Genomic DNA, 14,015 nt, shown 5'->3' with positions numbered 1-14,015 from the left:
GTCACACATACAAGTAATTAAAGAATCTCAATAGCTGAGCAGTGTTGCGTTGTGGTAAAGACCCCAAGAGAAGATGCAAAGGAAATGACGTCAGTTGCGTGGCCACACCGCTCTTGTGCACCATCTTACTGCTGGTGTTCCCTCTGGGCTTCTAGCAAACTCTGGGAATTACTGGATATGAGAATTGCACTTCAGTGGCTCGTTATTCCAGCTGAGGCTCATTAGGGCCTGGCTGTGGGATTGGCTGATGTGTGGTTCTAAGGGCTCAGGTACGTGCTGGGCCACTGGGAATTTTCATCTATAACCGTCAAGGATGTTCAGCTTCAAATAGTCATGCTACCCCATGGCCACAGTCAAGGTCACCCTGGGGGAGGGACTGGGCAGCTGAGAGAAGTCCCCAAAGACCCCAGCTTGTTTACACTCACTAAAAGTCCAAGAAATCCCTGAAACTGTAAGTCAGAGACGCTTACCCTGGAGCTGAGTCCCCAGAGTGTAATGACTTTAAGTACTGTGGACTCTTCACGTATCAGGAGGCAGAGAGTGGAGAATGCCAGTTCTGGAGCCCTAGCCTGTAGATCTGTCATCCACATTCAGGGTTGTTCCCCCCGCCCCAAGTTAATCATCTCTGAAACATCCACAGAGACAGCCAGAGGTCTGTTTCCCAGGTAGATTCCAATTATAGTCAAGTTGACAGTGAAGTGGAGCCCACAGACCTCCCTTCCAATTTTTCATTTCTCTCTACATCCTATATGTTTTGTGCATGTGATATACATCGCCATTAAGAGTGAGAAAAGACACTTGTGTGCTTGGATTAAGTTTGCAAATGCTAGCCAAGGGTAAGAGCCCTAGCTGCACAGTTGGGCAAGTTAAGACCTGCGGACCAATGGTTACGCGGTAGCGATGCAGATATGGGGTGTCATCCAGCTTGAGTGGGGAGATGTGAGGATGGAGGGGAAACTAGAAAAAAACATTAAGAGCAAATTCTGAACTCCTTGGTTAAAATTCGGGGGATGTTCTTCAGTGGTAAAGCCACTATAAGGAGTCTTTGTTCCAGTAAGCAACTTCCCACCCGTGTTCATGTGAGCAACCCTAATTAAACTCAGGGTAACAAACACAACCCATGACTGTGCTGGAAAGAGGGGGGCACTTGAGAAGGGGGTGGAGAGAAGAAACAGTCCAATGGGACTGTGATGAGGGAGGGAGTGGGGAATGGAAATGGCCAAGATACATTGAAACCACATATGAAATTGTCAAAGAAAAATAAAAGTATAGGAACAGTGACACGGGACAGGTTGGATGCAGGGAACAGCAAATGGAACTGAGTCCAGGTCGGGTGCAGCTATGATTCTGAACACAGATCCAGGAAGTTGGGAGATGCCCACCAGCCTTGACCCCCACTCCCACCCCCTCCAGCCCCGCTGACATGTTCCAGTCAGGTTTCTAGTGAGCCTGGTGCCTGCTGCATTCTCTGAGTCTGGTGTGGGATAAAAACCTGAATGTCTTCTGAGGAACTTGAAGACACAAGACCTGTAAAGACCTGACAGCGGCATGGTTATCTGGGTCGGTTTAAATCGTGTGCACTGCAGAGACTCGGGTCTTCCGTGAGAGAGGCAGAACAGTAAACACGTCCGTCACAAGAGCTCAGGGAGTGAGTCAGATCATGGAGATGGGGTGGAAGGGATTCGGTCTTGCTTATGGCTGGATCTCATTCACAGTGATCCGCTGGTTCTTTCTAAATATGGAGTAGGGACCCACAACACAGAGTGCAATGGTCATTTGGTCTAAGAGGAGTCCAGAGCAGGGTGGGTCTCTTTCCCCAAAGGCCTGCTGTTTCTCACATGTGCATAGGAGGCCTTATTCACTAACACGGCAGTCAATGAGAGTCCCGCCAGTGTATTGTCAGTAGCTTTACAGATCCAGGATCAGAAAGGTTGATTCCATGGTGCAGCCTTGGGCTCAAATGCCTCCAAAAAAGGGGAGGGGAGCTTGTGGAATTGTGCTAGTACAGTGGTCAGAAGTCATTAGAAACAGCTAAAAAGCCATGCTTAGTGAAGGAGTCACCCAGCTGTGCCCGGTCATGCTCACACAGACATGTACAATGTTGTATGTTTCCCCCATGATTCTCACAGCTTAGGCATTGAAACCCCTAAACGCTGAACTGTCTTAGCAGGCATGTATTCATGTGTACCTTTAGGAAAATAACCCCCCTCTGCTGCCACCTTTCAGTGAGAAGGGTCCTGTGGGTCCCAAGTAGAGGCTGTCTCGTCTCCCCCAAGACCACCCCACGCTCCTACAGCCTGCTTTGGAACCAGAGAATCCTGGGAAGATGAAGCGTGGATTTGGGTGAAGTTGACGAACTTGTGTTTCTTTTCCTTCTCCAGTGTCTCCCTGGAGGTGTGAACAAATCCTGAAACTGCTAAAAAGAAAGGCGGAGTGAAGGAAGGAGGCCACGCGACGGGCCCGGGAGACGCAGAATCCAAGCAGGAGGTGTTGAACATTTGTTCACAGATCGGGCCCATGACGGCAAGACTTCTTTTCTTGAAACATGGAGCTGAGTGTCCTGACACCTCTCGACATTAGGCTGCTCAGAGAGCCTCGTCAGGAGCGGCAACCAGGATGAGGCTTGCGTGTCACCTCCCACACTACCCCCAGAAGACCTGTCCTACAAAATGACACACACGAGCACATGCCCCCCAGGTGTGGGCTCAGCAGGCAAGTAGGCAGTGCACCTCCTCTCCAAGAGAAAGCAGACGCAACTGACGTCAGCTTAAATAGTTACATCCAGGTCCATGTCCTGGGATACATGCGGCGCTATTTTAAGACGCACAGAAACTTGAAAGGTCTGTGAGGCCTTTGGGGAAGAAAGAGGAGGAAACTAGACACGCACACTTTAGCTCCTCCTGACTCCTCCAGCATCTCCCACATGGGTAGGAGCTCAACTTCCACTGAAGAACCCAAGCACGGCTCTGTGTACGAGTGTGCAGCAGGTGTTTGACGGACACAGCAACTGAAGACAAATGAAGACAAAAAAACTCGTGAGCTACTTAATTGTTTGCTCCTCTGGAAAGAAAGCAATAACATTTCCAAGAGAGCCAGGTGAGCTGACAACAGGGCTGTCTGAAATCCCAGCACTCCAGAGTTTGTATGAGAAAGGTTTCAATGAATTCCACCTCAGCCTATGCTACATAGTGAGTGCTAAGCTAGCCTGGGCTGTAGGGGGGACCCTGAATTGGCAACAAAAACTCCAATAAATGGAATGGTATGAGTTGGGATTCCCCTCTGTCTGCTGTGAATATGTTTTATTACCATTGGTTAACAAAGAATCCACTTTGGCCTATGGCAGGGTAGAGTATATGTTGGCAGAAAAACTAAACTGAATGTAGTAAGAAAGAAGGTAGAGTTAGGAAGACACCATGTAGCCACCCAAGAAGCAAGAGGTAACAAACCATGAGCCTCGTGGTAAAATATAAAATAATAAAAATGGGTTAACTTAAAATGTAAGAGCTAGCTAGGAATATGCCTGAGTCTTTGGCCACAATGTTGTAATTAATACAGTTTTTGTGTGATTATTTGGGTCTGGGTGGCCAGGAAATGAAAACAAGTCTCCGTTCACACTGGTACAGTGGCAGACACCTGTATCCCAGCATCCTGGAGGCAGAGGTAGGGTGATCGCAACCAGTTTGGTCTAGATCGTGAGTGCCCCTCTCATAATAACAAAACAAAACAAAAAAGTCCAGCTGTCTGTCAATTCCGCCAGCACTGTGCTCAGCTGGACCCTCTAGAACGTAGCCAGTGTTGCCAGGAGAGCAAATGAGTCAGCCTTGGCACAGACTCTTTGGCAAGGTTCACACTTGTGCTGAGTGTTCAAAGCTCAACCTTCTTTCTCATCCAGCCCTAAGGGAAGAAACCGTGGTCCGGAGAGCTCTCTCCTTTTAAAGTCTGGCTGTCTTCACTCGTTCTCTGGTCTAAGAAGATGCTCTGGTATCTTCTTAGATACCAGAACTGAGGGAACCCTTCCTTTGTTGTGGTCTTTGTCTATCAGGACTCTCTGTTGTCTTTTACTTGGAGCCATGGTAACAGCAAACACCCTTGAAGATCATCACCCCGGGGCCAGGGTCGAGGCCTTTCTCATTGCTGGAGGGGATTGGTTGACAGTTGTGGCCCTTCCATTCCACCTTGTTCTTAAGACCAGGTAATATTATAGTCCTGTTTTCCCACTAGTGACTCAAAACACGGAGTGCCGTGAGAACACGTCAGCAAACGCCGTTTCTTCAGAAAATGCAGGTCAGTTTATAAAAGCGATCAGATGGGCAGTGTTTTCTAAGAGCACTCGGTTGTGGAAGCGGAGACACTAATTGTAGACCAAAGTTTAGTTGCTTTTGTACTTTGTCGGGCAGTTGAACCCAACTTGTCCAGTGGGGTTATCACCTTTGGCCAGAAAATTGATCACCTGATAGAAATCCATCAACTAAATCCAGAGTACTGGTGTGTGCCCCTGGGACAGTTCTGAGAAGGTGACATGGGGTGATCTGGAAAGAACTCACAGACTGACCCTAGGAAACAGAATGCAGATGCACAAAGCTGCCGGTGTCCTTCTCTGCAGTCGCTTGGAAAGGCATGCCCCGGCACAACGTGGCTGTCACTCAAATAAATTTTTAAATTGTTCTTTAAGAATTGCCTTTGACGGATCTCTGAGTTCGAGGCCAGCCTGGTCTACAAGAGCTAGGTCCAGGACAGGCTCTAGAAACTACAGGGAAACCCTGTCTCGAAAAACCAAAAAAAAAAAAAAAAAAAAAAAAGAATTGCCTTTGAGTGCTGACAGCTCCATCATTTTTCTCTGTTTTTAAAATGGATTTGTACTATTTAAAATTTGAATGTCAATGAGTGTGTCTGCATGTATACCATGCACATGCGTGGGTGCCTGCAGAGGCCCGAAGAGTATGTCTGATCCCTGGAACTGGACTTCACAGTTGTGAGCCACCATTTGATTGCTAACAACCAAACTCTGGTCCTCTGCAAGAGCCGTATGTGCTCTTGAGCGCTGAGCCATCTCCTTGGTTCCTGTGGCTTCTGATGTTTTCAGAGGATGGACTTAACAGGAGGGATGACGGCTGTTGTTTAGCAGTAAGCAGGAGAGGCCTTGGGTGCGTGCTGAGCCGATTTGCAGTCAGCACTGACATTTGCCGGGAGTGAGGTCATGGGAAACTGGTGAACTGAAGCATTGGATCATTCATATTTTCATTCATTCATTCATCTCAGCAGCCAGTCCTCGGATCCCGGGAATGTGTGGTGAGAGCATTTAGGCATCAGGGATGAAGTCAATATCTCTCACCTCTTGCTTTAAATCTCTGCTCTAGGTTCATGATCACCATTTAAAAAAATAAACAAAAGCTACATTGATAATTATCAAATTTCCCCAAGAGAAATTCTGAAGGTTCTTGAATATCTGTAGTCTTGGCAAGTCAACATTGAACTTTGCATGGACCGAGATGCAGAACCTCTCATTTCAGAGGCATCCTTTGGTGCATGGTTTGCTAGTTCGGTGAATTCATTTCTTCCTTCCCTCCCTCCCTCCCTCCCTCTCATTGTGTCACACTGTTTCTATGGAGATACACACAAATATCTGTTCATCCCAGACAGGGAAACAGTAACAGCCAAAGCAAGGAACCCATGAAAGTCCAGTCGGTCAGTAGTGAGTGTGCTGGGGTCACTTACAGGAGCAGAAATCACTCAAAGGCTGCTGTGCCACCAAAGTCCACCCCAGTGTGGGTGCTGGGTCAAGATCGAAACCGTGGAGTGCAGGGCACAGCTGCAGGGGCTCCACAGGCAGGAGACCGCCTTTTCCAGATAACTCAGCCCCTCCTGGTGTCTGGTCTGCCAGTATCTCCCAACAGTTCTTACTGCTTATGTACATCGGGTGGGGTGGGTGGGGCGTGTTAAAGAGTCTGTTCAGTTTCAGAGACTTCAGAAGTCTTTGAGTTGCTTACTTCATAAGCTTGATGAGCTTCCCTGAAGGATGAAAGGCGTGAAACCTCTGAGGAAATTGCTATCCAACACCTTCATGTCTTCCTTCCTTCCTTCCTTCCTTCCTTCCTTCCTTCCTTCCTTCCTTCCTTCCTTCCTTCCTTCCTTCCTTTTCCCTCCCTCCCTTCTTCTCTCCCTCCCTCCCTCCCTCCCTCTCCTCCTCCTTTTTTTTGGGGGGGGTAACTTCTGCATGAGAGACACCCAAGTGAGAATCTGTGATTGTGAGCTCTGATTTGGGCTGAAGTTCCAGTTTAGTAAGGCAGCCAGGCTGCTTTGTAGACACGTGAACACCCCAGATGACGGTGTGCGGATGGCCAGGCAGAGGTGGTGCACGCCTTTAATCCCAGAACCAGGGAGGCAGAGGCAGCCTTGCCTACAAGAGCTAGTTCCAGGACAGTAGGACTGCTACACAGGGAAACCCTGTCTCGACAAACCGAAAAACAGTGTGCTGACTATTAACTAGGACCTGAAACCCCAAGTTGTGAGTGCTGGGGAGGGGGCAGTAGTTCAAGATGGCCTCGGAGGGACACTCCAGAGAGCGTCCATTTCTGATGCTTAGATGCTGTCACCGGCTCTGCCACTACCATTTTTTCTTCTGTTAGTTTTTTTCTTGTTTTCCATTGACCTGATAGTGACTCCTAGGGATTCTAAATTTAGTCAGGCTGACAATGAAGATTAACTATCAAAGTTAGGTTATCAAACATTTATTATTTGTTTGGTTTTGAGGTGGGGTTTCATACAGCCCAGACTGGCCAGGAACTTGCTATGTAGCTGGGGCTGGCCTTGAATTCCTTATTCTCCACCTTCCAAGTTCTAGAAATATAGGAGTGTGCCACCATGCCAAACAAAATGTTTTTGAGGTACCAGAGATCAGTAACTTCCACAAAATAATTTGAAATAAACTATGCACATTATATATGGAGAACCCTTTTGATTTTAATGTAAACTTCACGAAGCATCCTGAAGAATATTATAAAGAAAAAAAAAGCAGAGGGTAGGGAAGACAGCATCAAGATGACAGCTGATAGCTACTGATCACTTACAATTGACCAGTTATCAATAATTGATTGACAGTTGAGGTGAGATTAACAGTTTACAGAAATGGGGGTGAGAACAAGCCAACCCCACAGTGGTTAGTTGTAGATCCAAAGTTAACATGAAGAGCTGTGGTGACTACGTATGGAACTAAGTGCAGGGGACTGAGTCCGTTGAAGGTGTAACCATCACGCATGTTAACGGTGACCAGAAATACCAGTCTGGCCTTACGGCAGTGACTTGATCATTTAGCTGGGGAAGGGGATTAGTTGTCAAAATGAGACCCTCAGAGTTTGTGCATAGCACATAGAATGTTTACAGTGACTTTATGGTATTTTTGATGTTGTTCTATAGAAACCCGATTATCATTCATCCAAGGTGAATTGGTCCAATGTTTCTTAAAGACAACAATGGACAGATAAAATATGCAGTCAAAGATTTCCAGATTTGTTTATGTTGGAAATATTAGCCAGATCACTACTTAGGATCTATAAATTCATTTTGAGAGGCTGGGGAGACAGCTCAGTGGTAAAGAGCTCTCTGTGCAAGCATGGGGACTTGAGTTCAATCCCCAGCATCTACATTTAAACACCACACACAACTTTGTGTGTCTAAAATTCCAGCCCAGGGGAGTCAGAGACAAAAAGATCTAACAGCCAGCCAGGCTGAACCTGTGAGCTCCGGGGTGAGTGAGAGACGCTGTCTCAGAAAACAAGGTGGAGAGTGACTGAAGTGGACACCCAGCATTGAGTCTGGCCTCTCATGTGTATACAGCTAATGCAACTGCACTTGCTCATGCCCCTGTACACACACATGAACATGTACACATACAAGACATTTAGAAGGAACATACAATTTCTCTCTCACCAAGGAGGTACAATGGGGCTGCATATCACGAGAGTGCATGGTGTCTGCCTCATGGGCTCATGGGCCCACACCCCTGCTGATCTCAGCACCTTAAAACAGTGACAGGAAATATATACAGAGAAAAGCATTCCCTTAGCATGATCAACTGCTTAGGTACATATAAATGCAGTCTGTGCAATCAAACCCCCAAGTCTTTCAGCTCAAATATCAGTGGAAAGAAAGAAATTTAGGTTTAACTTTTCAGGTTTTAGCCATGGGTTTAAAGGGGAAAAAAAACTAGAGCAAACCACTTGCCCCATCTTGGGAAATTCCCACTTAAATAGATACAGTGTCAGATGGTGTCTAGTCTCGACAGTGCATTGGTGTGCACACATACCTGCATGTATGAATGTGCATCTTGTGTGTGCAGTGTGCGCGGATGCCAGAAAAGGGCACCCAATTGTGGAACTGGAGTTAAGAGTGGGTGTGAGATGCCCAATATGGGTGCTGGGGATTGACCCCAGGTTCTCTGCAAGAACGGCAAGGGTCTTTAACTTCAGAGCCGTTTCTTTAGCCCTAGGGATGGATGTGTTGTTTATCTGTGAACTTGATACAGCTAGGGTCATCCACGAAGAGGGACCCTCAGTTGAGAAGATGAGTCCATAGATTGGCCTCTGAGTAAACCCGTGGGAGCATTTCTTTTTTTTGTCTGTGAGAGCCCCAAATTTATTTATTTTTTTTTGTTTATTTATTTTTTTATTAAAAATTTCCATCTCCTCCCTTCCTCCTTCCCCTTCCCTCCCCTCCCCTCTACCCATACTCCCACTCCCTCCCTCTCCAGGCCAAAGAGCCATCAGGGTTCCCTACACTATGTTGAGTCTAAGGTCCTCCCAACTCCCTCCAAGTCCAGGAAGGTGAGCAACCAAACTGACAAGGCTCACACAGAGCCCGTCCTTGTCGTAGAGACCAAGCCCATTGCCATTGTCCTTGGCTTCTTGGTCAGCCTCCACCGTCAGCCACTTTCAGAGAGTCCGGTTTGGTCGGATGTTCCATCAGTCCCATTCCAACTGGACTTGGTGACCTCGCGTTAGTTCTGTCCTGCCGTCTCAGTGGGTGAACGCATCCCTCGCGGTTCTGACTTTCTTTCTCATGTTCTCTCTCCTTCTGCTCCTCATCAGGACCTTGGGAGCTCAGTCCGGTGCTCCAATGTGGGGCTCTGTCTCTATCTCCATCCATCGCCAGATGAAGGTTCTATGGTGATATGCAAGATATTTATGAGTATGGCAATTGGATCTGGCCTTTTCCGGCTCCCTCTCCTCAGCTGCCCAAGGAACTGGCTGGGGGCATCTCCCTGGACACCTGGGAACCCCTCTAGAGTCAAGTCTCTTGACAACCCTCAGATGGCTCCCTTAATTAAGATATATGCTTCCCTGCTCCCATGTCCACCCTTCCTATATCCCAAGCATCCCATTCCCCCAAGCTCTCCCCATCCCCGTGGGAGCATTTCTTGATTAGTTATTGGTGCAGGGTGGGACAGCTCACTGGCGTGGTGACATCCCTGGGCAGACGGTCCTGGGTCCTCCAGGAGAAGCCAAGCTGAGAGAGCCAGGATGAACGAGCTAGACGCAGCGTCCTTCCATGGCTTCTGCTTCGCTCCCTGCCCTGACTGCCCTCATGACAGACTGTGACCGGAAGCTTGTAAGCTGGAATAAACCTTTTCCTCCCCAAATTGCTTTTGGCCTCTTAGCAATTAATTGTGGCGTCTTAGCACAGCAATGGGAAGGCTGGCTGGGACAGTGGTAGTGCAGTAGCGTATGTGGCAAAGCAATGCTTGGTCTTCCTCTGCAGAGGTCCCTGTGCTCCCGTCAGCCCTAGCCTTGAACCTACAGCCCACCTGCTCCCTTCTCTGCAGTGTCCAGGAACACGGGCCAGTGCTGCGAGGCCCAGCTAGGAGCTACGCTAGATGAATGAATAACTAGTTATAGTTTGCTGCCCCACTGTGATTTTTTATTAGATTTATATAGAAAACACAAGGTTTTTTTTTTTTGGTTTTATGTATTTATGATTTATTTATTTATTTTTGCTGGGCTGTCCTCGTCAGTGGGAATCATCTTCTGTTTTAATACCAGCTTTTGTCTGTTCCTTCTGGAAATCCTCATGGTTCTGTGACCCCCAACACTGATAGTCGCCTTCCTGGGCTGCACTGGGCCCCTGGTGAGTGTGGCAGGGATCAGGTCATCCTGATTGGGAACTGAATGTGTGCTTTGGGTTCTGCTTCTGACTTACTGACGTAATCTGTGAACCATATTTTTCCTCACTGGTGTCTAGAAAAAGCGTTAGGTGAGTGTCGCATGTCGTTGACTAAATACCTCCGCACCGCGCGTGGATGCAGCAAATAGTAATTAGTTCGGAATCCTGAGGGGGCAGTGGGAAGTTAGACTTGGCCATTTCAACCTGCCCAGGAATAGGTGCCATTTATTTCTTAACATCTTGGAAACATAATTTCCTCTTGAATAAAGTTTCTGAATGTTAAGGTGACCGTACAAAAGGAAGTCTAAACTCCGCCCCCAATGGGACTAATTCTTAGAGGTTTCATGCTGTAGTGTGTCCTGAATGCTGCTGTATGAAGACGTACAGAAACGGGAATAATTGGGATTACCTATCTGTTCTGTGCCTTCTACTGGGGGGATCAGATCTGTAGCCACCTGCCCTAGCACAGTGAAGGTGCTAAAAGTAGCTCTTAAAGGTTGCCTGGGTGCAACTGTGCATCTCTGTCTACAGTGCTCAACACCCCTAGACACGTAGTCAAAATGTGGAGACTCACTGGGGGCCTCAAAGACACTATTATAAGAGCTTTTAAATTCAGGGGCTGGGTGTGGTGGTGCACACCTGTAATTCCAGCGCTTGGGAAGTGGAGGCAGGAGGATTAAGAATTCACAGTCTCGGGGCAATGGTGGCGCACGCTTTTAATCCCAGCACTCTGGGAGGAGGCAGAGGTAGGCAGATCTCTGAGTTCACGGCCAGCCTGGTCTACAAGAGCTAATTCCAAGATGGGTTTCAAAGCTACAGAGAAACCCTGTCTCGAAAAAAAACAAAAACCAAAATAATAATAATTTCAGGGTCATACAGCAAGTTTGAATCCAGCCAGCCAGGGCTGCAATACCAATACAAATGAGGACAAAGAGCTTTTTTAAACAAACATGGGGGAGGTGTCACCATTAGCCCAGCCGCTCTGGGAACAAAATTATTCCATTGTTAAATTATTATTATTATTATTAATTATTATTATTATGTGTATAGCGTGTAAGTCACGTGTGTATGAATGAGGTCAGGGATTCAGCTTTTCTGGTTTTCCCTTTACACTTGTGGGTCCTGGAGATCACACTCAGGAATAAAAAGCAACTCAGTGGAGAAAAAAATATTTTACTTTTTTCTGTCCTCTTCCCTTTTTTTCTTTTCCATTTTCTTTATTTTTCCTCCTCTGCTCCTTCCTTCCTTCCTCCTCCCTCCCTCCCTTGTTAGTTGAACTACAAATTTAGGAAAAAAAAGCATAATTTAACTTTTGGCAATGACTTCACAGCTGTTAGTGCAGCCGAGCCCGTTTTTGTGTCCAATGATCTATTAATTAAACTCAAGCGGTTTCAGCATTCATCACCTTTCTTGCATGTCCTGGAAACTAAAAAGCACAGCGGGCTGGCATTCCTATCACACAGATTCCAGGCACCCGGTCCCTACGCGTTGGCAGTTGGCGACCCCCCTCGGGTCCCCCTCGGCCTCTGGTGGCCTGAGAGTGTTTTCCACATTTGCTCAACCCCTTCGCTGTCGACCAGGCAGGCCCAGCCGCGGCCCAAGCACAGCCACCACAGCCACCACTGACCGGAACATGGGGCGCAAGTCGAGCCCCGGGGCGCAGGAGCGCGTGGACGAGGAGGCGCGGACCTGCTGCGGCTGCCGCTTCCCACTGTTGCTGGCGCTGCTGCAGCTGGCTCTGGGCATCGCGGTGACCGTGCTGGGCTTCCTCATGGCGAGCATCAGCCCCTCCCTGCTAGTCAGAGACACTCCGTTCTGGGCTGGGATCATTGTAAGCATCGAGTCTGTTCTGCCTAAGCGCCAGCGGGCATGCCAAGCCGCGTGGCGGAGTGGAGACTAACCCAGTTGCATGCGCTCCCCCACCCCATCTGCACCCCTAACTGCTTGGAGAGTGACTGTGGGCACACTTGGGCTCCCTGCAGCCAGGCTGGACTCAGGGGATTCTGGTCTCCTCCTGCCTGAGGCTGCTTGCTCCTCCCAGGGCCCTGGCTCTCAATCTGCTGGAGCAGGAAAGGCCCAGTGGGTTATTTTGCACAGCCTCTAAGACAACTCTGAAGATCCACCCTGCGTGGCTGGGTCTTGACCCATTGCCCAGTCCCACGCCTGTCTGTCTAAGTAGCACAAAGTGAAGCTCAGCTTGGGAAAAGCAGGGTAGGAAAACCTGAACTTGGAGTCACGCTGGTTTTGTTAAACTTCAATGCCTTGTTCTCAGGCAGGGCCGGAGAACACCCGCAAGCACAGACCAGACCTACACAGTGTCTGACTATGGCAGAAATGTGTTAGGGACTGTCTTAATTGGCATCCAGCACTGTGAGTTAATGTGGGAATTCTTTAAGGTAAAATAGGTTCAGCTTACTGAATACCTACTGTGTGCCCGCCCTTCTGGAGATCTACCCTTGTGTTGTTCCATACCTCCGCTTTTAGGGAACAGTCCTCAAGCCAGAGAAGCCAGGCCGGCCCCGCCCAAGGTCATGAGCTCTGAAAGCATTCGGACAGCCAGGGTGGCATCTCTGTAGTCAGAGTCTGGCTTGCTATTTTAATACCATTGTATCTAAAGCCAGTGCTAAACTCTCTGACAGGTTGTTTCAGTTGATCGTGAAACAGTGAGGATTGTTACTCCTCTTTGGACAAGAGGAAGCCCAGTAAGATCAAGTAAATGACACCCTCACGCCCAGAAGGTAAAACGGCCTCAGGAGAGACCATCATTGGCCCTTCTGCCTTCCAGCTCAGACGGTCATTACTGTTGCTGACCACACAAGGAAACCCCCAACATAGCTGTGTACGGTGCAGAACTTAGAGACACCTGATGCATATGCATGGGTGCAGATATTTTTAAATTAAGATTATTTGAGCTCACAGATCTTTAAAGAGGAATTTAAAACATTTAATTCGTGTCCCGAGAATTCCCTTGAAATTATCGTGATTGGAGTTTTCTAAGCCAAATGATTTTAAAAATAACTTCTCGCTTAGACATACTGGATATTTTAGTCGCCTCGATGGCTGTCAACAGACTCTGGGTGTGGGGGGAAGATATCTGTCCTTGAAGGTTAGACAAATGAAAGGGTCAGGGATGAAACTGGTTTTGAGAACTGACTTTTATCTCATCTTCAAGACCAGTTCCAAAGAAATGATGAGAAGAGACAAAACCATGTTTTAATGTTCAAGGCATGATACAGAAATCCTGAAACCTGGGGAATCCAAAGCTCCTGTGAGGTTTGCCTAATGGCTTCCTGGGTGTGGCGCAGAGATGCTTCTACACAGCAAGGGACTCTTTCTCTTGTTTCTTCTTCATAGCCTAGGGTTCACTTGAAGCTCCCCCACAGCATGGGGCCCTGCTTGAGTTTCCCTTCCACAGAGAATCTGGGTAGAGTAGTGTGTGCATCCAACACAGATGTCCCCAGCCTACTGAGGGAGCCTCTGAGACACCAGGTGGGGGGCACGTCTCATCTCAGCAGGATGAGGGCTGTGGGCAGTGTGTCACTGTCTCCCAGACACAGGGACCCTGTGCTTGCTTGACCACAGTGGGTGGTTGGTCTCAGGGCTTCCAGGCTGCCAGGAAGGGAGAGGCAGGAGGCAGATGGTGAAGGGCAGGTGTGTAAACACCACACCAGGTGGGGAGTCCCGGCTCTAACATTATTTGCTGAATAACTGTGCGTAAGTTAGTTAATGTCTCTAGGCTTCAATTTTGGGGGCTTGGGGTCATGTTTCTGTCTGTCTGTCTGTGTCCATGTATGCACACATATGTGTCTAGGAGGGCACGCACGCACACACACACATATACATGTCTGTCTGTCTGTATG

General features: G+C 48.1%; 1 protein-coding gene across 1 annotated transcript in view; it reads left to right on the top strand.

Moving 5' to 3' along the window:
* Nucleotides 1–11,742: 11,742 nt before the first annotated feature.
* Nucleotides 11,743–14,015, top strand: part of Sspn (sarcospan) — a 44,625-nt gene continuing 42,352 nt past the window's right edge. The window contains 1 exon segment of the mRNA XM_038319981.1: nucleotides 11,743–11,986. Within this exon segment, the coding sequence (XP_038175909.1) occupies nucleotides 11,789–11,986 (198 nt within the window). The 5' untranslated portion in view covers nucleotides 11,743–11,788.

Source organism: Arvicola amphibius, chromosome 2 (assembly GCF_903992535.2).
Source record: "Arvicola amphibius chromosome 2, mArvAmp1.2, whole genome shotgun sequence".
Taxonomy (NCBI): Eukaryota; Metazoa; Chordata; class Mammalia; order Rodentia; family Cricetidae; genus Arvicola; species Arvicola amphibius.
This window is presented reverse-complemented; position numbering and strand designations above follow the sequence as displayed.